At 43.4% G+C, this 25,158-nt stretch overlaps 1 protein-coding gene across 3 annotated transcripts; it reads left to right on the top strand.

The window, feature by feature from the left end:
• Nucleotides 1–1,712: 1,712 nt before the first annotated feature.
• Nucleotides 1,713–24,638, top strand: ATMND1 (Mnd1 family protein). Of its 3 annotated transcripts, none has more exons than XM_087382878.1 (10): nt 1,713–1,855; nt 2,165–2,245; nt 2,342–2,458; nt 3,291–3,329; nt 3,447–3,554; nt 3,647–3,709; nt 3,854–3,905; nt 23,704–23,748; nt 23,972–24,051; nt 24,222–24,638. In XM_087382878.1, exons 1-10 carry the CDS (start codon nt 1,853–1,855, stop codon nt 24,255–24,257), a joined length of 624 nt encoding a protein of 207 aa, XP_087239004.1. In that variant the 5' UTR covers nt 1,713–1,852; the 3' UTR covers nt 24,258–24,638. The 3 variants fall into 3 exon arrangements, with proteins under 3 accessions (XP_087239004.1, XP_087239002.1, XP_087239003.1); XM_087382876.1 differs by lacking the exon at nt 1,713–1,855 and adding an exon at nt 1,898–2,028; XM_087382877.1 differs by lacking the exons at nt 1,713–1,855; nt 23,704–23,748 and adding an exon at nt 1,898–2,028.
• The last annotated feature ends 520 nt before the right edge of the window (nt 24,639–25,158 follow it).

The following is a 25,158-nucleotide window of genomic DNA, read 5'->3' on the forward strand; positions in this document are numbered from 1 at the left end:
GGTTGGCTTTGTCACACACCCTCAAACCTTAAAGGAAATCAAATTAACTCCCGGTTTCTCCTTCTCCCTCATAGCATTGTGTCAGAGCCTTGTATGCATCTCTAAGTAAATTGAACCTATTTTCTTTGCCCGCACACGTATTCCTAGCCATGTTCTTGATCCTCTTCAAAGACCTCCTTGGATCTTGGCTTGCTTTGATTCCCCTCTTACGTCAGCTTTGGGTCTCGAGATTTCACCTCCAAGAGCCTCTTCTTGTGATTAGCATCGGGGAGATCTTCTTCTTCATTGTTCTTCTAGAATAGCTCAACCACACCTTCCTATCTTCTAGTGATAGCTTTCTTTGCTTCACATTAGCCGTCAGCAATTGCTCTGGCCATCCACTCCCCTCATCATCCCGAACATCATGCATGATGCTGGCAACTGGTACCATAGCCACCTGCTGCCCCTTGACCTTCCCCTTAAATTGCACATCTCTCTTCTTGAGATTGATCGACTCACCCTTCTCAAAGTAGCTTGCTTTGTTCTGCATGACATTGGATTCCATTCCTTTGTCCTCCAAACTATCACGGGATCCATTCGACAATTCCTCCATCTTATCGCCATGAGCCAATGTCGTAGGGGATGATCTTGCATAGTGTCCCGTTTTATGGCATAAGTAACAAGCATCCGGAAAAGGTCCAAAAACCACCTTTTGAGTGACAACCACACCTTCCGATAATTGAACAGCCACAAAATCCGGTATCTCTTGACTTTGATTGCTTCATATCCAGGCACGTTTTAGACTAAAATCCTTTGAAGCATATGCAAGTACCGCCAGCAACCTCCCCAAAGCATTAGCCATACAATCCACTGATTCCCCAAGCATGCAGGCATGCCCGGAAACTCCACCCAGATAGGGCACTCCTTGTAAAGGAATTCATCGATGAAAAATGAAGGACTCCAGGGAATCGATAGACTTGCAACACCAGCATACATAGATGCCCCTCCCAACACAGAGTTACAAATTTCTTTTGAAACACATTGAAAAGAAAGAATTCCTTCCCCATAAACTTAGTTGAATAACCTTCTGGATGGATCTCTCGCTCAAACACCAAGAACTCGTGCCACCCACCTAGTGTCAATACACGACCACTAAAAAACAGATATACTCCACCACTCGCCAACTTTTCCACCTCCAGTTTGATAGCATGAATTCCAATCTACAAACTATGCTATGCTTGACTCCATTTTTCCTAAGATCTATCTTGCTCGGCTTAGCTTCTCTCCTTGCTAAATCAACACACATAATATTCCATGCTTCCTCTTTCAATATGCACTTGACGTGCACCACCGGTCTCCTCCCACCTCCTCCTATTCCCCCTCACCTTGGGTGACGTCCCTCGACACGACTCCTCACCGCATGCAATGTTCACATGTTGCGCCATGCTAGCACATGAGCCGTAGCGTTGTCACCCACACCCTCTCCCAAATTAAGGCACTAGGAGCATGACATTTCAGCAATACATTGAAAACAAAACCTTGGGAGCCTTTTTAAGAAAGTGTATTTGACAAACATTCGAATTCATAGGAATGAATGATGCCTTGAACTATATGGAGAGCACATAATAAGACAGATAGCTGCTAACAACTTGAAGCAAGCGGATGGGACAAGATGAAGCAAGCATTCAGAGAAAGGTTCAAGGAGGGGCCAGGGTAATGTCATTAGTATCGCGCATGCGTGGCACCAATGACTAGGCATGCATGCGTGGCACCAATGACTAGGCATGCATGCGTGGCATCTTCCCCGCGCTGATTCAAATGCAGGACCTTGTTGTGTAAACCCCCGCGGACTGCTTGGGAGCCATCTTCATTCATGGTAAGTTCATCATCGCACACTTTACTGCTGATTCAAATTTTGTTAGTAATGGCCAAGGAATGCGCTCAACATCAGATTTCCTTCTCAAAGACAAAATGCGCAATTTACTGATTCAAATTTGTAGCAGTGGTGCTCAATTACGTGCATACGCACTTATCGCAATACGTGTAAAAGTCAGTTTGTTGCTCGATGACGCATATTAACTGTAATGAAGCTCCTATCGCAATACGTGTAAAAGTCAGTTTGTTGCTCGATGACGCATATTAACTGTAACGAAGCTCCATATTTTGTTTGCTACTGGTTCTGCAGTCGAAGAAAAGGGGGCTGTCTTTGGAGGACAAAAGAGGCCAGCTGTTACAGATATTTCATGAGAGTCAGGATTTTTATCTTGTAAGGAATTTTTTTTTTCAGTTTCGCCGTCTATGTATAGGCGTTTTCGATTGCCGAACAGGGCTTCCACTCACTCGTTGTTTTCTCTATTGAAAGCTGAGAGAACTGGAAAAACTAGGCCCGAGAAAAGGTGTCGTGAGTCAGACTGTGAAGGATGTGCTGCAAAGTTTGGTTGATGATGATCTCGTCTTCAAAGACAAGATTGGCACCTCCGTATGTATCAGTTATTTGTTTTAACACTCTTGCCCTTCTTCTTTCTTTGATTGCTTTACATGCCAAATCTTCAAGATTGTGAAAGTTTTCATCTGTTTGCACACGTTTGGTATGAGAAAGTAAAGTCTGTTTCTAGTAAAGGCAAGGCCAGCCTAAATAACTGCTTATCGATGTATAAATGGAACTGGTATTCTCATTTGCTAAGGTGGTTATGGTCTGCGCTTATATACTGTTTAAAGTGTTCTTTTTCATGCGCACACTCTCTTGTTCATGGCTAAAGCACGTCGCTGTTTTCAAGGTGGTGCAGCCTTCATTCTTGGAATCTTGGCTACAATTGTAAATTTAGATTTCATCGAGTTCAACAGCACATTTTGTATATCCAGTTTAACAGCCACTTGTGTGCTTGTTCATGAATTGGCAAGATGATATCCTCTTCTTCGTACTGTTCAACAATAGGTGGTTTATTTGGATCATATTTCTGATCAGAGTCTTGAATGCGTTTGTGTAGTTACAGTCAACATGTAGGCGGCAAAATACATCTGTAGGAGAATGAATGTTAACAGAAACCTAGAGTATTGATGTGGCTAACCTTTTCTTATCTAAGCCGATAATGTTTCTGATCATAATCCTGAAGTGATCCAAATCGTGTGGTTAAATGTCAAATACATACCTAGGAGAATGATTGTTGAGAAAAGTTATATTGAGGTGGCTAACCTTTTCTAATGCTTCGGATATTCGTTGCAGTCTGGAACTGATCTGTATTTTTATTTAGTTGCCTTCTTCTTTGTGCTCTACTGCATTCATTTTCTTGTAAATGAACTGTGTGCTTTAGGTGTACTTTTGGAGTCTTCCCAGCTCTGCCGGAAATCAGGTAGTATGTTACAAACTGTGGAGTGCAAATGAGCTTTCATGAGAGTAATTTGTTTGAAACTGCTACAAAAGCTTGAGAACGAGTGCAATTTACTCTGCTTGAGCGCTGGAAGGACAGCTAAGGCGAGTCCGAGCTAAGCTTCAAGCTGATTTGGAGAAGGTTAAGCATCAGCAGGCCCAAGTTAACCTTCGGAGAGAGTCATGCAAGAAAGGCAGGGAGGATACGGTGAGTTGGGGTTTGTGTCAAAAGTACCTTTGCAGCTGTCAAATAAGGAAAGAAAACAATTGTGAGCTTTATCTGCACGCGTGTACTGTTAGGCTGAACGAGAGACATCTTTGATGGAGCTGAAACAAATGGAGGAGAAGTATAAAGTACTAAAGGTTTGTGTACTCTATTTACATTTTCCATGTTCCTAACGTGACAGCTTGTTTTTTTTCCTTAGGTGGCTCTACATTTCAGCCTTCAGCCTTTTTGAACAGTGTCATCTTGCTCTCATGATCTGGCTTATCATGTGATGTATGCAGGCTGAACTGGAAGTTTATGTGGATAATGATCCTGCTACTTTTGAATCCATGAGTAAGTCATCAGATCTCTTGTGACCATAATCTATCACCTTGGACTTGTCTTTGAGGATTTTATTTGCGAATATAATAGCTACGACCACAGCACACATGCATACACGCTCGTGCACACACACCATAATGATGATACGATCTGATGTGATTGTATTAAAGTCCGCTTGAGACCTTTCAGGATCTACCACTATTAACTAGTAGTGGTCCTTTTACATCCATAGATTTGAAAAGCTATGTTGTGAGTATTTGCTTAGCTAACTTGTGTGCTAGCCCAAGGACTTTGCTGCGGTGTTCCAGGAACTCCTTTAGGTAGCCCCCGAACTTTTTGGCTGGTTGTTCCAACAGGGTTTTTAGTTGTCACTTTTTTTTCTCCTGGTGTGCATAGGCTCAACATTGTAGGAGTACATGCTGCTCATTTTATGTCTCCCTTGTGGGGCAGATTTTGCAGATTCTTGCATCTTTGGGGATCCTGGGTCTTGCCCACATGCCTCTCCACCTCTAGGTCATGGGAGCTGGTCCTTATTTTGCAGATTAAATGTCCTTTGAACATTGATATATCGTCCCCGTTGCATTTCATACCTGTCCATTGGATCAATTTCCTGTTTGTAGAACTGCATTTTTGTCCCCAGGTCTTGCCATAGTTTCTTTAGCATTTAGAGAGAGAGAGAGAGAGTGCTCTTATTGACATCTTCAAAAGGCCGACATGGAATTCTTGAAAGAAGAGCATATCGACATCTCTTGCTCACTAAAGAAGAACAGATTGCAGGGTACCACTTTGCTGAGGTACGATGCAAAACAGGCTGAGGTGTGTTCTTATCACAGCTGATAGATGTAAGATCTGTCCTTGGGTCCATCTCTTTGTGTATGTTGAGGATAGTAGAACTGTCAGAGTGTGCTTAGGTTCTTGTTTCATCACACAATTAATCACTTGAGCGAAAACACAATTCCAGAATTTTCTACAGATTTTTTCGCATAATACAAAAATAAGCACTCGTGCAACTACAAGGTTTTACTACCTCAATTTCGAAAGAGGAGTGAGCAACGATGATGACTAAAGCGACCAGTTGTAAAATGCTGGAATGTCTCATAGGGAGTAAGGAAAAAATTAGGGGTGAAATGGCAAATCTAGAAACTCCTAGTTTGGCTTGGGCTAATGGGATTCTTTCCCCAAAGGCTGCCAAACTTTGTAAACCTTTGATGGCCAAGCTCAAACATAGTCATGCTATGTATGAAATCAAATGGCAAGATCTGATCTATATGAATATTAACATATTACATAAACGGAAATAGTGTAGGGCTTAGAGAATGGCTCCGGACACCAGGCGGTACAAATTGATGCCATGTCCCCCACGAGCTGATTCTTGGTGTAGCTCCTTTATCATATATAAGGAGATGCAAAAAGCGGTGTTGAGACCTTAGAGTAGGGCATCTAGGGACCCAATGTGTGCATAGCATGTTTCAAAAAGAATATACAATGTTTGTTTGGGATTCTAGATGGAATTCATACAAAAATGTGAAAAAGGTCCAAAATCGAGCGTAGGAAAGAATCCCATAGTAGAATCGTCACAAAGTTATATATACCAAAAGATTGCATTCAATGAAATCTCCTCGAAGCAGGTTCATTAAGCCATGAACTCTTAGCAATAGACAACTTGTGATGTAAGAATCTTTGACCAGTCACTAGTACAAGTAATAGACCATGTTGTCTACTTCCACTATAGGGCTATCAGAAGGGGTGTGATTTTTGGATAGGGCTGCATGTAAACGATTTGCAGAATAGGCTTGTAGGTGGAAAGTGTTGGGATATGTGTGATCAAGGGCTTGCTAGGTGCATGTGTGCATCCGCTAGCAGTCATATGGTTGTGTGTGTGTGTGTGTGTAGAAGAGGCACACTTAGTGCCATAGGCCATGACATAAGTGATGATGTAATGCAAGGCCTCCCCACATGGGGTGGTACCTATGATTGTGGAGTTCCTATGATTTAGGAGTTACCTCCTTTGATGTAGGAGAGGTGCCATTGATTTAGGCCACCCTCTCTCCCATTCTATAAAAGAGAGGACTTCCTCTCAACTCAATGGAACATTTTTCCCTTTGGTTCCCACACTCTTCTCCATGATGTCCATCTTCTCTCCCACTCCCCAACAGAAAGAGATTTGCAGAAAGGTATGTTTGCGGGTGACAAAGGTGAAGTTATGAAGTGTGAACTTCCAGGATGAGCTGGAAGGCAAATCATCAAGCAAGGAGAGTAGAAACTCAGCCAGGGTGTGATATTGCAGCCGTGTTAGCAAGGGAGAGTAGGAAGACAACGATTTACTCGTAATAGGTATATAGAGCAGCAAGGCTCATGCAAGAACTGACAGATTGTGAACCGGAGATGTCTGCAAGAAGTTATGACAGGTTTTGTTTTATTTTTGTGCTTGTAGGTTGAAGGAAAAACTAGTGCAAGTGTTCGCCGAGCAGGCTTAGCTTGGTGGTCGAGTAGGAACGTAAACAAAAACCCCTATTTAAAAAACAATGCCCCTTACCACTCTACCCATGCAGTTTCATTATTGAAAAGTTGCATCAAGGTCTAGTACTATTTTAACGACTTAAACTCAAAATAGAAATAATGGATTGAATTGAAAATTTAACCGAGTGTTCCCCAACACGTGCTTGTGCTTTATGCAAACTGTGGGGGCTTGAAGGGCAAATGTGCGTATTTTTTTCGAGTTTTATTAAGCCACGAGGATTATGTTCACCTAAAACACAATGAATGGTGACTTATCTCAGTCTGTCTTCGTTGCTTTGTACGTTTTTCATCATTTACAAAGCTCACCTCAAGACACTAAAGAATGATGGCAACTAACTCCAAGGCGTAGATGATTTCAATGTATTGTGCATGCTCTAACACTTCAACGAAGGGTCCATCCCATGCAAGCACTAGCCATAGTAAATCACACCTGATCCAGGAGCCTATTGCAGATTGCGATTTCAGCCAAGGTATCCTCTGTAGATTGCGATTTCACTTCTAGGTCCTTTGGGCTGTGCTAGGTGACCGTGTCTTGTTCCCGGGCTATTTCCAGGTGTTTCCAGGTTGCTACAGAAGATTGCGATTTGTTTCCAGACTGTCCAGGCTACTACAGGAGATTGTGATTTGCTACCAAGCTATCCAAGCTCTGTAGGGCAACTTGCGATTCGATTTTTGGAGTCTTCCAGGTGTTGCTACTGATTTTGGTAACTTTCCAGGCGTGGGTGTTTTCTTCTAAGCTTCTTTCGCAGTTGTGCCAGGGCAGAATTAGCTTTTCTTTGCAGGATCTAGGGTTTTCCAGTCCCGGTGACCTTTCTTCTGTGGATACTGGGTAGAAGAAGGCTTGTCTTGCCTGCTTTTGCCGTTCCTTGACTAGTTGCTGGCTAGTTATTGCGTTTGGGTTTCTTTCCTCGCGAAGAAAGGTTGATTTATGCTGTTGGGCAGTGGTGAGAGAGGCTATAGATTGAGGCAACCCGTTTGGAAGTGCTTTGTTGATTGATTGCACCAGAGTTTGGTTGTTGAGGGCTTTGTCTTGCAATTGTTCAACCGTGTTTGGCTGGTTGGGTACTTGGTCGTGCAATTGCGGGTGTGGCTTAGACAATGGATGCTATTGGGGTCTCTGTTGCATGCTTTGGTTGGCTGAGGATACATGATTGTCTAGTGATGGATGCCATTCACCGTTTGGAGTTGAGGAGGGAATTATAGGGTGGGCTGGACGAGGAGTCTGTGGGCGTTGGTTTGCCTGTGGTGCAGCTTCCTAGAGACCTTTGTAATCAGCCACTTGGCTTCAAATGAATGTTAAATAAATACCGCAAGGGGCGCCAACGTTTGGGGCCAATTGGTGTGCTTGTTTTTGAGTAGGAGCGCTCTAGCTCCCCTGTGATTTATTCTGTGGTGCATATTTATTTGCCAATATGCTGTGTATGCTGTAATTAAGTGGATCCTACCACCCTTTACGTTGTTGAGACTGGTTTCAGTGGTTCCATTGCCGGGATTCACCTAACTTCTTCAAGAGGGGACCCTGTGGTTACTTTGATCTTGGCAAATAAAAAATGAAGTCCATTGTAATACTTTCTCACAGTGCCTGAGGCACGGGAAGAGGCATAAGTAGGCCAGGTGCCTTCCGTCTATCATACTTCACTTTCTGACACGGAAGGCATTCAGTAACAAACTGATGTATATCTTTCCGCATCCTTGGCCAAAAGAAATACCTCTCTAGTGCTTGAGTTGTTGCTGTAATTCCTCTATGTCCAGCATAGGGATGTGCATGGCATTCCTCCAGAATCTTTTTCCTCATCTCTTGGGTGATGCATAGGCAGTCATCTTTCATTAAATACCCATCTTTCAGGGAATAGTGACTGGTGGACTGCCCCTCTTGCATTTGCTGTAAAATCTCACCAAAATCTGCATCATTAGCATATTGTTCCCTCATATCTTCTAGGTCTTGATGATAAGCAATAGTCACATTGTTGACCTGGGGTCTTCGAGACAAAGCATCTGCTACTCTACTCCGAACTCCTGGAGTATGGACAATCTGAAAATGATACATTGACAGCATATTTGCCCATTTCATATGCTTCTCGAAAAGCTTTGTCTGAGTCAAAAAGTATCTCAGACTTTGGTGATTTGTCTTAACTGTAAAATCTGCAATGCTTTCATGTATGGATGGCATGGATTACAGCCAATAACTCTTTCTCATAGATTCCCAGATATCTCTCTGCATCCCGGAGTCTCTTGCTCTCATAGGCTACTACATGACCATTCTGATGCAATGCAGCCCCAACACATTCCCCACAAGCATCACAATCCACATCAAATGGCTGATACAAATCTGGAACTATTAAGATTGGCTCTGTAGTCAGCTTCTCTTTGAGTGTGGTGAAGGTTGTCTTTTGAGGAATTCCCCATCTGAAAGCTGCATTTTTCTTAGTAAGATCGTGGAGTGGCTATATCTGTAAAATGCATGATAAATCTTCTGTAGTAAGAACATAAGCCTAGGAAACTTCGAACTTCATGTACAGTTTTTAGCTCTTGCCATTCGTGAGAATGGCACGGATCTTTGCCGGATCCATCCATATCCCATCTTTGGATATTATACGCCCCAAGTAATGGATTTCTTCCAGGAAGAATTCACTTTTCTTGCTGTTTGCATAGAGCTGATGATTTCTCAGCTCTTGAAACACTATAGCACGATGTTCCTTGTGCTCTTCTTCGGACTTAGAAAAGACAATTATGTCATCGAAGAAGGTACTAGTGAACTATCTGTAGGGTCGGAAGATACGATCCATCATCCTATTGAAAGTAGCTGGGGCATTTGTCAATCGAAAAGGCATCACCAGATATTCATACAACCCAAAAGTAGTGCGGAACGTTGTCTTGTGCACATCCTGAGGCTGTATCCTCACTTGGTGATAGCCACTCTTTAAGTCTATCTTGTTGAAAACTGAAGCTCCATTTAACTGATCCAGCACATCATTAATGTGCGATATAGGGAATCTATTCTTGATGGTCATTTTGTTCAGTGCGCGGTAATCGACGCGCACATACGGAATGAGCCATCTTTCTTCTGTACTAGCAGTACAGGGGAACAAAAAGGAGAAAAACTGGGTTGAATCAGCCCCTTGGACAACAAGTCTTGCACCTAAGTCATAATCTCTTCTCGCTGAGTTGCACTAACTCTGTCTGGGGGCCTATTGGGTGGTTCGCTGCCAGGAATGAGTTCTATGCCATGATCCTTAGGTCTCCCAGGGGGTAGCTCCCCTGGCAAAGCGTCAGAAAAGCAATCTTCAAGAAATTGAAATTTATTGTGATCTGCCTCACTTATTTCAGCATGCATTTCCACATCTCTCTCTTTTACAAAAATCATGTAAGCTGAAACTGCAGACTTTATTTCTTTTCCAACAGAACTATTTAATACAATGGGAATAGTTTTCCCTCTATTCCTAGCAACCACACGATGTACTTTGTCCTTATGTACAAACTCCAGCACTCTTTTAGGAAGAGTTAACTTCATTGCCTTGTGATGAAACCAAGGCAAACCCAAGACTACATCATGATGTTTCAGTGGAGAAATGAAGAAGTCTTCTTGATCCACATAACTCTGTACATGAAGACGGAGCTTCCCTATCAAGGGAGTGACTGGCACAGGGTTCCCATAGAACATCTAATGGGCATCCAAAGCCATGCCCAACTCCTCCATCTTTATTTCCAGCCTCAGGGCTCGGTCCTCTGATATGAAGTTATCAGTAGCCCCTGGATCAAATAAAATCAGTGCTTGCTGGTCTCTGACTTTGCCCCATGACAGCAGCAATTCTCGTTCTTCTGGGTTTGAAACATGACTCAATATGTCAGGAATTCCTCTTGCCATTGGCTTTTGCGGTCCCTGTGCTTGTCTACCTTTTTTCCCTTCGAAGTTGAAGGCTTTTCTGGGCACTGGGTAGCCACATGCCCCTCTTTTCCGCACCTGAAGCATTTACCCGCTTTCTTGAAAGTTTCAATTTGTTCAGGGGTAAACTGTGGTCTTCCCTTATAGGGCTTTTGCACATGGTTTCCCCTCAGCTTCTGAGGCTGAAATCCCCTCTTCTGAGCCTTGGGAAACTCTCTTGTTTCAAACTTGGGGGTCGCTGGCTTTTTATCCCCTAGTAACCCTGCCTGTAGTGAAGGCACACCAATAGGATCCTGCATGTACATGAGACTAGCCACATTGGCTAAATGCATGAGATCTGATATTTCTTCAATATCTTTGGTGTTCACTTGGGCCTGTATCTTTGGAGTGAGTCCTGCCCTGTACTTCGTGAGTTTTGTCAGAAATATTCTTGAAAGGCGAAACCTGCACGCGTCCCAAAATTTCTGATTGTAAGACTCAACTGTATCTTGTGCTTCCATATGAATGCTGTCCCAACCTAGAAGGACATGATCCCCAAACTGTTTGGGAATAAACGGTTTATAGAAAGCTTTCTTGCAGTCCTTCCATTTCCTGGGGGCTACATAGTTGGCTGTTTTAGCTATCCACCATGCACTGGCTGTACCAGTCAAGTGCAAACCAACCATACGAAGCTTTGAGGACTCACTGAACTTTTCTAGGCTAATGCTTCGCCTTCTTCTTCTTGGGAAGAGGACCTACACTTTTCCTCTTTTTGCTCACCACCACTTCTTCTTGATCTGCTCCAGGGGGAGGCTTCTCTGGCTTTACCTCAAAAAGAGGTTGTACCATCCTGCGAAACAAGGGATCGCTTGTTGCCTCTCCCAACTGAGTAATCAACTCTCTGTAGGCATTCTCTTTATTTATCTGCATAGCCTCAGCCTACTGTACTTGGTTAGACTCTGCCATTTCCTCATGGGATGATTGGGCATGCTGCTATGAAGCCATCTCTGCAACTTGTCTGAGATCTGCAACTCTCTCACACACACTATGTAAGCAACTGATGCACTCAGCCTTTGCTTTTCAGAAAGAAAGTACCTCAGCAAGAGGTGTCTTGCATTCACAACTTGTGCCAGTAATGGGCTGTCAACTCAAAGCATAAACCCACAAAGTTGCCAAAGCATCAACAATTGTATTGCCCCTTTTCTGGCTGCTGCAAAAAGCACTCAGAATGCATCTGATTCATCTTTCCAATGCACAAAGGCATACATTTTCTATTTTCTGCAAATCTTTGATTTCTCTGCTTTTCTGCCTGTAAGAGTCTGACAGATAGATACAAAATTGATGGCTAGAACTGTCTCTGCAACTTTTTTTTTTTTGGATAGTAACTAGATGAAGTAATCGGCTGGTTACTCTAACCAGACTGACTGGTTTTGGTTTGGTTAGTTTGCAACTAGACTAATTGGACTGGTCACAATCTGGTTATAGTGATCAAATTGGTCTGGTTGGATCAACTAACTGGACCTCTAACCAGTCTACTAACCAAGGTTAGGTTAGATAAACCCATGGTCTGCCACATCAGCTACCTGTATGCCATGTGTCAATGCCACGCTAGCATCTGGTCTGGTTGCCACGTGTACTACCATGTCAGCAACTGAACTGTACATTGCCATGTTAGCTCGCACGTGTCAACGCCACGTCATCATGCTTGCGTGTGCCACGTGTACATCCTGGCCACGTCAGCAAAAGCCATGACCTTGGCTAGCTGGGTAGTGTCGCGTGTCGCGGGAGCGTACGTGAAGGTCCGTTTGTGCTAGCCGTCCCCGTTCGGTGACGTTTCCAAGCATTGGTTCAATCGCGACGATCACCGTTTACCTGCTCTACATGCCTGAGCCTACGCTTCCTTTTGCCTCCATGGCCTACGTTGCCTCCTTGCGACACCAAAGCAAGCCTTTACGGCTAACCAAGCATAACCCAAAACACTGGACCAAAAACACCGAGATGAAAATAGTGTAGAATGCCCTTTAATTGTCAGTGATGGTCATCCTTAGCACTAGGCTCAATCTCACACTGGTAATCTCCGTTCACGTCCCGCAAGGCGTGTATTCACTCAACACCTTGATGCTACGCCACGCAGGCTACACATGCAGAATTTAACGGCAGTCATTCAAAGTCCTTGTCGGGACTCTCCACTGAACACAGCGTTGCTCATTTGCCTAGGTGCCTCTGCCTTATTCTTTGGAAATACTATGATTGATAGCTGCCAGCACTTGAAACGCCAAGTTAGCCCGCTGCTCTCCACAGGCTAACATACTCCTTCGCTTGAATCGTCACCTTCTTAAGGAAGAGGGTGAGCCTATTGCTCTGATACCAATGAAACCTTGCACCATATAATTATTGCAAATATTCTCTCATATGCTCTCTCTCTCACTCCCTCTCTCTATAGATGCACTAGGGCCTAGGGCAAAACGTCGGGCTGGACCCCCCGAAGGTTTTTATTTATGAAGAGAGCTACAACAAAAGTTCAGCGTAGAGCTGCTTGATAGAACCGCCTCCTAGATGCTTGTTAGGCTCTGTAGTGCTTAGGGAAAAATAACCCTTCCTGGTACTTGCAACAATTAATTAAAGCGCACCACCATGGCACCCATAAATTGTTAGGGCTTGCATGCAAATAACACACTGTGGACTAATTCTAGTCACGGTGGGCATCCCCACTGAACACATGTGCACACATAACAAATATAAAAAAATATATTTATTCTTTGGTTGACCGGAGTTAACACTCTTGATTATAATTAAGAGGCTTTGACCAAGGGTCGAGGCGCCTTAATTATAGTGCCTTAATTATAGTTAAGTCTCTCCAACGGAAGTTGGCACATCTTGGTTAACCATAGTTAACCCTCTTGGCTCATGCCAAGTCTTGTTGACCGAAGTCAACACTCTCTGATCGTAGTCAACTTTGTGGTTCTTTGGTTAATCTTGGTAATAAACCAAGTCTCCCCGACTGAAGTCAGGCTTACTTGACCAGAGTCAAGTATCTTTGACCGTAGTCAATTCTTTGACCATTAAAAGAACTCTTTGACCATAATTAACACATATGAAAACTCTTTAATTATGATCATATAAATGGTTAACTGTACTTTGACTTAGGATGTTTACGTTGTGGTGACATATGGACCAAGAGAGAGAGCTCAGCGACTCTTCAAACTATATCATAGGAGCCACTGCCCACAGTTCTCCACCAGCATGTTGTGTGGAGATCATGAAGAGTCGCCAAGTCGCCATGCACCGAAGCCTCCAAATCTACCAGCTTTGATGTGCTAATAGAAGATTGCCAAATGTCCTCTACGTAGTGCCATGCATTGACCAATGTGTATGGGCCGATACAAACCAATCATGTGTACTCCCAAGAGGTCGCATCGAACATTTCTTTTCGTTTTGGTTTGTAGGCAATCGAGGCTGTTTGCCTTCTTTCAAGAGGCGGGACTTGGGGAATTAAAATTCCTTAGTGGGCCCTTGGAAATAGTGAATGTGCGCCCAGTTACTAGGCAATTAGTTCCTAGGGCCAAAGTGTGCAACAGGGGGGTCAAAAGAGTGGTGAAATTAAAAATTGCTAATTTTAGCACAGGACTCCAAAAAGAGCCCAGAGTCCTTCTTTTGGACTCAGAGGGCCAAAATCAGTTCCAGAAGGAGCCAGATCATCAGTTGTGAGCTGCTGGAGCCTGCCAGGTGCTGCTAGAGCAAATCGTCATCTGTCAAAAGCTTCTAGAGCTTGCCAGGGAAAATTGTCATCAGCCAGGGCCAGTTCCAGTGCATCCAGGGCCTGCCAGAGGAAATCGCACATGATCTCGTAGCCTGTTGCAGATTACGATTTCAGCCAAGGTGTCCTCTATAGATTGTGATTTCACTTCCAGGTCCTCTGGGCTGTGCCAAGTGATTGCGTCTTGTTCGAGGGCTGTTTCCAGGTGTTTCCAAGCTGCTACAAAAGATTGCGATTTGTCTCTAGACTGTCCAGGCTACTATAGGAGATTGCGATTTGCTACCAAGCTGTCCAAGCTCTGTAGGGAAACTTGCGATTTGGTTTCTGGAGTCTTTTGGGTGTTGCTGATTTTGGTAACTTTCTAGGCATGGGTGCTCTCTTCTAAGATTCTTTCGGGGTCTGTGCCAAGGCAGAATCAGCTTTTCTCTGCAGGATCTAGGGTTTTCCAGTCCCTGTGACCTTTCTTTTGTGGATATTGGGTAGAAGAAGGCTTGTCTTGCTTACTTTTGCCGTTCCCTGATTGGTTGCTGGCTAGTTATTGCGTTTGGGTTTCTTTCCTCGCGAAGAAAGGTTGACTTATGCTGTTGGGCAGTGGCCACTAGCTCCCCTGTGATTTATTATGTGGTGCATATTTATTTGCCAATTTTCTGTGTATGCTGTAATTAAGTGGATCCTATTACCCTTTACGTTGTTGAGGCTAGTTTCACTGCCCTAGAAGGCAGCCAAGGTCCAGCCCTTGAGAGCGCAATCTGCAGCACATCTTATACTCTCCTTTACCTCCAGGATGAGGCCCAAGAGAGTGCCTTCAGGCTGCTCCTGTCTGCTGCTTTGTGTGCTGAACTGTTGGATGTTTGAATGCCTCCCAAGGGGGCCCTTTTTTAGGCCCAAGGCCCCTTCAAAAATACTGACCCAGTCAGCCTTAATGGGCCGACTGGTTGCCTGCTTGCTGGCCGACCTGGTTGGCTGGCCCAACCAACTTGATTGGCTCAGCCCAACCAGCCCTATATAAGGGCAAGGGGCCAGCCCCCCCTTGCTGCTTTCTTGTGCTGCTGCCAGGGCCCTTTGCAGCCCTACTGCTGCTCCTCCATATCCTCCATGCAGGTGCCTTCTTGCACCAACAGTCCCGCCTTCATTGCACCTCTGTCAGGCCCTTCTCCAGCGCTGTACAGATCCATACAGTCCACATGTCAGCCCGTACTGCAGCAAGTTCCATCTTCCCCTTTACACCCACCCTTAGCCTATGACCCATGCATCTACCATTCAATGCACCTTAATGCACCCTTCCCTTCCTATTGCCCCTTGGACCTAGACACGTGGGTGCACATCTTATTAATAAAATAAGTGTCACATGTCCAAATTTGATGCCATTTGAAGGAGTGGCTGCAGCTCGACTAGCCCTATCTACTTAGATGATCCACCACCTTAACAATTCGTTCGGTGTCTATCATAAATACAACACCATTGGCATATAATATATAGTAATGTTCTAATGTCTACTAATCACGGATTAGTGATTTCTCTTGTCATGACAACGACAATCAACAGGAGAGTCAGCCAATGTCACCAAGCTGTAAATATTCCAAAGTCAAAGCCTAAATTGACCATTTATTGATTATAATTAATGAGTTCTTCTTTTGTTTAATTATGTTGAAAGAGTTACCTTCATTTGCTCAAATTCTTGGCTCTGGTCAAAGATACTTAACCTCGGTTAAGTAAGCCTAACCTCGGCTAGGAAGATTTGGCTTCGGCCAAGATGGTTAACCGCAATTAACCAAGCAATTAAAGTGCTGACTTCGGTCAGAGAGAAATAACAGAGGATTTATTTTGTAGAAAGATGTTGACACTGGCATATGCAATTTACAGTGCTCTAAAGAGACTAGCGATTGCACTTGATCATTGCCCACAAAATACATCTAAGTTGGGTGCAATTGAACCACTGCACTTGGAGGTAAGACAAAAATCCTTTTCCCGTGTTGACTTTGGTCAATGAGACTTGGCTCACGCCAAGAGGGTAAACCTCGTTAACCAAGGTGCACCAACTTCGGTTAGAGAGATGTGCCAACTTTGATTGGAAAGACTTGGCCGTAATTAAGGCGCTTTGACTGTCGGTCAACGCTCTTAATTATGACCGAAAGGGTTCGACCAGAGAAATTGCTCTATGTTTATGTGTAATATTTGCCTGGTAGGGACGCCCACAGTGACTAGGATTAGTCCAGAGATTATTATCCGCATGAGAAGCACTAACAATTAATAGGTGCCATGGTTATGCGCTTTATTTAATTGTTACAGGTATAGGAAAGGTTCTAGACTTGGGCATTGTGGAGCCTCGCGAGCGATTGGGAGTTATTCGCGTGACCAAGTGCTAAGAAGACCCGAGAAGACCTTACCCATAGACATGGGATTAGAATTAGGCTAGAAATTAGACAAGTGGCAGCTTGCCAAAAGAATGAGCCTTGAGCTCCTTTGTAGTTTTGATTCATGTTGTAAAATTTTGGTAACACAGATTCCACGCCGACCTCTCTGTACTCAAATATCTCAAGTAATAAAATACCTTGGGGGGTCCAGCCCGACGATTGTCCTGGGCCCTAGTGTGTTTGCAGAGAGAAGGGAGAGTGAGAGAGAGCAAAAGAGAGAGTGTTTGCTGTTTATGTGATGGTTTCCATGAAGAGATAAAGAGATGTTCGTAAAGAATGAAGCAAGGCAGATTGCATTGGTATTAGAGTGTAGGCTCATGGCCTTCTTAGGCTGTGACGATGCAGCAAGAGAGCAGAAGGAATCAACGTTGATTCACCAAGGGATAACCGTCATAGCGTAAATGCTGTGTGAGAAGCTCTCATCGCAAAGAGTGATGAAGCCACTGACGAAGGTGTGGACCCGAGAGGTGCTAGTTGGTAGGCGTGGAGCTTCATGACAGAGACTAACGTGACGGGATAAGGACGCCTTTGATGGGGATTTCTCATTGGTGTCGTGGAATGCCAGACGATGCGTCACGTGACGCTGTGAGTACAGGAGGATTTATATAATATGCTAAGGGTCGGTGATTTGGAAGGAGCGCTGCTTGTTAGCTGCGACAGAAGGGAATTGACGTGGAACGAGTTTGACGAAATCGTGGTCATTGCGTAGAGCCACGAACAGAAGCTTCGAGAAGAATTCACGATGGGATTCGAATGGTCGTCAGGCGAAGGTTTCCGATGGGGATTTCACCTATGGTTGTTGTGAGCGTTGTGGATGCATGGTGAAGGTAGGCAAAGCACGTGAGGCAGCGTAAAGTGATTATTCTGCACAGAGGTGCCTTCACGTGTATTGACATCTCCACCGACGGAATTCCTAAGGTGTTGCGTGTATGCGTCACGGTGCTGAGCATACCCCACGCAAGTGACGCAAACCCCACGCAGAGTCACGGACGTGGTGAAGGAAGGCATGGCAATGACACGTAGATGATGACGTGGCACAAGCGTGCGTGTGGCATGCACAGAGGTGACGTGGCAGGAAGCTAGGTCAGCATTGATGTGGCATAAACGTGGCAGGCTTATAGGTGCTGACATGGCAGTTACCTTGGTTCAGTTAACTCTGGTTAGTTGACTCAAGTTAAGGGTGTGGTTAGTCTGGTCAGCCTAACCAGATCATAGCTAACTAGTCTGGTCAGCCTAACCAGACCAGATTGGTTCAACTAACCAAATTCTAGTCTGGCGCAATTACTTCAGAATCTAGTTAATTTGGTTAGAGGTCCAATTACAGACTAACCAGACCAGAACCAACTAGTTTGGTTAGTGTAACCAGCCAGTTACTCATCCCGTTACTGTCCCCAAAAAAAGAAAAGAAAGAGAGACAGTTGCAGAGATAGTTTTGCCATCAATTTTCACCTATTTGGTAGTCATTTTCCTGTCATAAAATCAGTAGAAAGCATAAAAAATCAGAGTTTTGCAAAAATAAAAGAGATGCATGCATTGATGATATGCTAGATCAGTTAAAATGAGGCTTCAATTTTCAGCATGATAGACTTAGAGTGGCTATCACCAAGTGAGGATACAGCCTCAGGATGTGCATAAGACGTTGTTCCGCACTACTTTTGGGTTGTATGAATATCTAGTGATGCCTTTTGGATTGACTAATGCCCCAGCTACTTTCAATAGGAGGATGGGTCGTATCTTTCGACACTGCAGCCAGTTCATGGGTACGTTCTTCGATGACATTATTGTCTTTTGTAAGCCGAAGAAGAGCACAAGGAACATCTTGCTACAGTATTTCAAGAGCTGAGAAATCACTAGCTCTATGCAAACAGCAAGAAAAGTGAATTCTTCTTGGAAGAGATCCATTACTTGGGGCATAAAATATCCAAAGATGGGATACGGATGGATTCGGCAAAGATCCAAGCCATTCAGGAATGGCCAGAGCTGAAAACCGCGCATGAAGTCCGTAGTTTCCTAGGCTTGTGTTCTTACTACAAAAGATTTATCAGGCATTTTGCGGACATAGCCGCTCCACTTCACGATCTTACTAAGGAAAATGTAGCTTTCAGATGGGGAATTCCACAAAAGACATCATTCACCACACTTAAAGAGAGGCATAGTTCCAGACTTGTATCAGCCATTCGATGTGGATTGTGATGCTTGTGGGGAATGTGTTGGGGCTGCATTGCATCAGAATGGTCATGTAGAGGCCTATGAGAGCAGGAGACTCCGGGACGTAGAGAGATATCTGGGAATCTATGAGAAAGAGCTGCTGGCTGTAATTCATGCCATCCATACATGGAAGCATTATCTTTTGGGTGCAGATTTTACAGTTAAAACAGATCACCAAAGTCTGAGATACTTTTTGACTCATACAAAACTCTTCGAAAAGCATATGAAATGGGCAAACATGCTGTCAATGTATCATTTTCAGATTGTCCATACTCTGGGGGTTAGGAACAGAGTGGCAGATGCCCTGTCTCGAAGACCCTAGGCGAACAATGTGACTATTGCTTATCATCGGCATCTGGAAGACATGAGGGAACAATATGCTAATGATGCAGATTTTGGTAAGATTTTACAGCAAGTACAAGAGGGGCAGTCCACCAGTCACTATTCCCTGAAAGATGGGTATCTATCACGTATGCTAGGCCAGGGGCAAACACTTCTCGAAATATGAGCAGCGCTTTGTTGGATATGGTTGCGCCTTGGGATTTGTGTCCTGTGATAGCGTATGCTAGGGTTAGTGGAAATGTACTTGTGGAACCATTTTCCATTTATTGCCTTTCGTTGATGCTTTGAGCATCGTAATGTGAGCACGGCCGCTGTTGTGTCCACGACGACAGTGATATCGTTGATTTCTCCTCTGCTAGTTGCATTGATGCTCTTGATTTTGTATATTGCTCCATTTGCGGCACCTATTGCGAGGTCGATGTTTTCCGTTATCATTGCCTTCGCCCCCACGCAAATTTTTCCTATCTCATTGAAGCTTTTGTCCTCCAACCATTCTTTGAGAGCTGGTTCGCTCGCGGCGTTACTGTGTATTTGAACATGCACAATCATCTCGGGAGTGTTGAATTTCTCCACAAGCTCATCGTTGAAGGTAGCGACATCGACTCTGTGCGTGCAAATGATGGTTGTTTCGGCATCGATGAAGTGGCATGCACCTTCCTTGTCGACAATGCACTGCCCCAAACAGTCGGAAATCTCGTCAATTGTGGGCGTCCTTTCATGGCGCAGAGCTTTAAGCACCATGGTATGCCTGAGTCAATTGTTAGTGATCGAGATCCCATAATGACCAGTCTATTCTGGAGATCTTTATTTGATAATATGGGGATGAATCTGAAATTTTCTTCTTCGTTTCATCCCCAGACAGATGGTCTAAGTGAGGAAGAAAATTCTACAGCATTGGATATGCTGAAATGCTACGTGGGTGACCAAGGTTCAAACTGGGAAATGTACCTACCATTGGTGGAGTTCGCTTACAATAATATAGTTCACAGCTCCACAGGGAAAGCCCCCTTTGAGGTCATCTATGGGAAGGTGATCTTGCCACCTATCCTGAGGACCAAAGATGAAATATTTGCTGCTGATCAGTTTGTGAGAGACCTTCAAACAGCTTTCAGGCAAGTCCGGACAGCAATTGAAAGGTCTCAAGAAAAGCATAAAAGAGCTGCAGATCAGCATAGGAGATAGTTAGATCCCGAGGAAGGGGATTGGGTACTTTTGAAGTTCGAGAAAGCTAGGCTCCACAAGTTTAAAGGCAAGTAGAAAGTGTATGCAAAGTTATCTCCCAGATACTATGGCCCTTTTAGGGTTACAGGAGAAATAAATGAGGTCGCATACAGGAGGATTCACAATGCTTTTCATGTGAGTCTTCCAAAGAAATTATAGGGGCAAGAGCCTTCAGAGCCAGTAATCGAGGATCCACAAGAAGCGGATGAGCTAGAGAGGTCCTTCAGCTAGAGCAGATTGTGTATCATACTGTACGCAAGGGCCCTCAAGGCAAGGAATTTTATAGGTATCTTGTAAAATTCAAGAATTATTCGGCATTGGATGCCGAGTGGATGGATGAGGACATGTTGTCTGATCATCCACAGCTTTTGAATGTTTACAAGGAAGCTTTTCAATTGAGGTCAACTGAAAAGAAGCCGAGGGGATGCCACCAAGTTGTAAATAGTCCAAAGTCAAAGCATAAGTTGACCATTTATTGATCATAATTAATAAGTTCTTCTTTTATTTAACTATGTTCAAAGAGTTACCTTCATTTGGTCAAAGTCTTGACTCCGGTCAAAGATACTTAACCTCGGTTAGGAAGATCTGGCTTCGGCCAAGATGGTTAACTGCGGTTAACCAAGCAATTTGTGAATGTTGACTTCGGTCAACGAGACTTGGCTCATGCCAAGAGGGTTAACCTCGTTAACCAAGGTGCGCCAACTTCAGTTGGAGAGGGATGCCAACTGGAGAGACTTGGCCGTAGTTAAGGCGCTTTGACTATCGGTCAACACTCTTAATTATGACCAAGAGGGTTGGCCTTGGTCAACCAGAGAAATTGTTCTATGTTTATGTGTTATGTTTACTTGGTGGGGACGCCCACAATGACTAGGATCAGGCCAGAGATTATTATTCGCATGAGAAGCGCTAACAATGAATGGGTGCCATGGTTATGCGCTTTATTTAATTGTTACAGGTATAGCAAAAGATTCCAGACTTGGTCATTGCGGAGCCTCGCGAGCGATTGGGAGTTATTTGCGTGACCAAGTGCTAAGAAGACCCCATAAGACCTTACCCATAGACATGGGATTAGAATTAGGCTAGAAATTAGACAAGTGGCAGCTTGCCAAAAGAATGAGCCTTGAGCTTCTTTGTATTTTTGATGCATGTTGTAAAATTTTGGTAACACAGCTTCCACGCTGAACTCTCTGTACTCAAATATTCCTAGTAATAAAATACCTTCGGGGGGGTCCAGCCCGACGATTGTCTTGGGCCCTAGTGTGTTTGCAAAGAGAAGGGAGAGTGAGGGAGAGAAAAAGAGAGAGTGTTTGCTGTTTATGTGATGGTTTCCATGAAGAGATAAAGAGAGCTGTTCGTAAAGAATGAAGCAGGGCAGATTGCAGCCAAATTTCAAGGGGCTTCAGCCCTATAAAAGGGCAGGGGCAGAGGTACACATTTTAGTACATCAGACAAGCCATTGCAGGGTGCATTCCAGGCAGGCACAGGGTATTTGGCAGCAGCAGAGCACAGCAAAAGCATCAGCAAACGACAGATCCAGTAGCCCTCAGCACATGTGTAGAGCTCTTCAAGGAGCATAATAAATGCTGAAGAAGGCATTTTGGTGCTCTACCCTAAGCCACTGAGGACCTCAATTAAGAGGCATGCAGCAGAAAGAGAGAGCAGGATGATTCGCAACAGATGTAACGCCAGTGGAGCAGCAGCTACCTTTTGTATTTGATTGGTCCTATTCATTGTAGACATATCTGTTGACATTTAGATTGCAGCACCTTGCTGTCTATTTCCAAATCCGAGTTTGAAGATTTATACATGCTTGCTTGTGTGCATACTTTGAGTAGGATCCAATATGAGTAAGTGAACTTGTAGGCTGATGCCCAGGTCCAAGAGGTCATGGAAGGTGCAGTTGAGGAGTGTGAAGATCTAGGAGCAACGATGGGGGTTTAGGAGGGGTGACAAGCAAAGATAGAGGGGTGAAAAGGGACTTCCCTTGATGGTTTATTACAGTTTGGTGAGGGCTGGGGTTATCCGGGAGGGATGAGAGAAGAGCACAAGGGGGGAAGAGCAGAGACTGGGAGAAGGTAGCACTCAGGATTAAAAGAGGAGTGTGTTGTTGCTACACCCTGTGAGTAGTTGTGGGTTGACCTTGCCCATCAGTTTGGAGTTAAATCCTTCTAGTGTCATTATTCATTTCGAGAGGGCAGCATGGCACCAAAATGTGCATCTCAACCAGTAGATGAGTCAATGCCAACCAATTATGAGTTGGGGTACTGGTCTGAATGAGCCAATGCCTACCACAGTTGGAGCACCTGCTAGTGCTACGGGAATGCCTTCTTGTATCCTTGAGGAAGCTGTTGGGCATATGCAGGCGTGGTCCATTGATGCGATTATCCACTATGTTTCAAATTAGGTCCCGTTTTCTGATCAGCATCTTCCCTTGTAAACCTTAAAAAGCAATTGTTCTAATCATTCTTTCATACCTTTCTGACTCAGCAGATACATGGACAAAGTGATCCCCTTCAGGGGGACCCATGTCGCATACCTGTCTTTGCCAACAAACTTGGGTCAGGTCTTCTGTAAAAGACTTTTTGCTCTCTTTTCTTAATTTTACGACTCTTCTGCAAATCCTGGCTGCCAAGCTAGCTGATTCAAAGTATATTGGTAGCTAGATCGGAAATATGGAAGCATAGAAAACAAATGTTGGGATGCTTGAAGCTAGAGAAGTAATCAATGTGAGACTGGGTTTTCCTAGTTTCTTAGATGATGTATAATCTGCAATAGTGCAGCAAGAGATTACATGAGTTAGCAGTTAAGGTTTGTCCAAATAGAACCTGGTCAGTTCTAGAGGGGGTTAATAGATCATTCATCTCATGACTTCCCTACATGGGTGTTTTCCTCTGTCTTGGTCTGCTGAAGAGGTTTAGATCTCTCAAGCATTGATAGCAGATTATGTTAGAGATAATAATGTTTGCATTCCCCTTGTTTTAAAGATGATAGCAAGTTGTTACACAGTGTATATCCATCAATAAATCAAGAGTAGTGAATGCTAAAGGATTGTATGCTGCAGCACCATACATAATAAGCATAGCTGAGGCAAAGTCTTTACCCGAATCCCCTGCCTTGCACCATTTCTCGCCCGATTCACTAGCCTCAGGTGAATGTTGTGTTTTGTCAGAACAAAACATATTTGTTTTGTTCAAAGTGCATTAACTTGAACTAGTAACCGTTGGGTCTGCAAGTGGCCACCTTCTCTTTCTTCCTTCCTGCAGCTGAGAAAATACACATTCCCTTGCAAAACTACACAATTCTACTTTCTTTACAAAGGTCAGACTGTATGGCTATTTTTCACAGCAATGGTTTTGAGCACAATGTACTGTATCGAAAAGGCGTGCTTGGAAGATCATCTTCTCAAGCAAATGAGTTCTGCTTTGAACTTTTAAGGTCAATCAATACTAATGGTCTTTCTTTCCTCATTGAATTTGGCCTTTGTAGAGAATGCTTCTGACGTCGCTCATGCAGCTGTCAACCGTTGGACAGGTTTCTTTTTTTTAAAATTTGTTTTCTGCTGGTTGTTAATCTGTGGTTTTATAATTCCAGGATTTTCTTATCTTGGGATCCACATTTATAGCTGCTAGAGCATGTTTGTCCTTTTGAAAGGATGACATGTCTATCTAAATGGTGTTAATGACTTTAAGACGAGCTGGTACCGGACTTCTGATTTATCAGTTGATATTGCAGTCGGATACTTTTCATTTTGTAGATAATATTTTTGCGCTACAACATTGGTGCTCTACTAATTTTCCAGAGGCGAAAGACAGATTGGAACTTGTCTATAAGGAGGTAAGAAATGTGCCCTCATATTGAGAGTTTAGGTTTTAATGTTGAATATTACTGGTATAAAACCAAAAGAACCTCCTGTTAAACTCGATCTTTTATTTTCAGAAATCATTTTGAAGGAACAGACATTTTTTTGGAGAGAATTTCTTAGTCATGAGTGATGCAAATGACAGGTGGGCATTACAGAGGACCTTGACTACATGGATTAATAAGGTTGCCAAAATCAATACAGGTATTATGGAAGACAGTATGGGCTTGCAAGAAAGCTGAGTCTGATGATATAGCCAAGATTTTTATATTTGGATACAATGAACTCTTGCAATACGCTTCAACCTTGAAATATCAAGATCATAGAACGTATTGTAGACATTTCAAATGTTGTATCGTTGTCCATGTTTTGGTAGTGGGCTCCTTGTGTAGAAATAGCATTCATGATGTTGACATATCTGTGATGATTATAATTGTGTCCGCAAATGGATCGATTTGTTTACTAAAATTCTGGGCAAGTTATTGCTATATTAAGTTCATTGGCATTTTTTTAAAATGCGGGACTATGTAAATCGTTATAAACTCATTTTTATGAGCTTAAATGTTTTGGTGGGATAAGGCAGGCTGGGTGATGTTTACGTGAAAGGGAATATTTGTCATTCAATGCCGAGTTGTGGAATGGAAGGGTAGACAAGTCTAATGTAGCCCCAATGCAGACACGGGGATCTGAGCCCTAAGGATCTTGGGTGTCTGAAATGCGGGTTTTTTTTTTTGTTCGATGTATGTGTTTGGTATGAAAAATGAACTCTCTACATGTTCATGAAGAGGAGGCTCTGTTGCTAAAATCATGCACAGCATTGTTGGTGGTGATGATGATATATATATATATACATATACATATATATATAGATATATATCTATATATACATGTATATATATACATATGTATACACACACACACACACACACATATATATATATACATATGTACACATATATATATATATATATATAGATATATATCTATATATACATGTATATATATACATATATACATATGTATATATGTATATATATATGTATACATATATATATATGTATACATATATATATACATATACA

The sequence above is a fragment of the Dipteris shenzhenensis genome, chromosome 12 (assembly GCF_047967505.1).
Source record: "Dipteris shenzhenensis isolate YYH24624 ecotype China chromosome 12, Dip_SZ_1.0, whole genome shotgun sequence".
NCBI classification, from domain to species: Eukaryota; Viridiplantae; Streptophyta; class Polypodiopsida; order Gleicheniales; family Dipteridaceae; genus Dipteris; species Dipteris shenzhenensis.

Bases quoted from the DNA above. Each gene is read 5' to 3' on its own strand.
- ATMND1 (XM_087382876.1), top strand. From the start codon at position 1,915: ATGCGCTCAACATCAGATTTCCTTCTCAAAGACAAAATGCGCAATTTA. The intron at 3,710-3,853 runs GTTTGTGTACTC...TGATGTATGCAG, and splicing joins AGAAGTATAAAGTACTAAAG to GCTGAACTGGAAGTTTATGT. The intron at 3,906-23,703 runs GTAAGTCATCAG...TGGCCTTTGTAG, and splicing joins TGCTACTTTTGAATCCATGA to AGAATGCTTCTGACGTCGCT.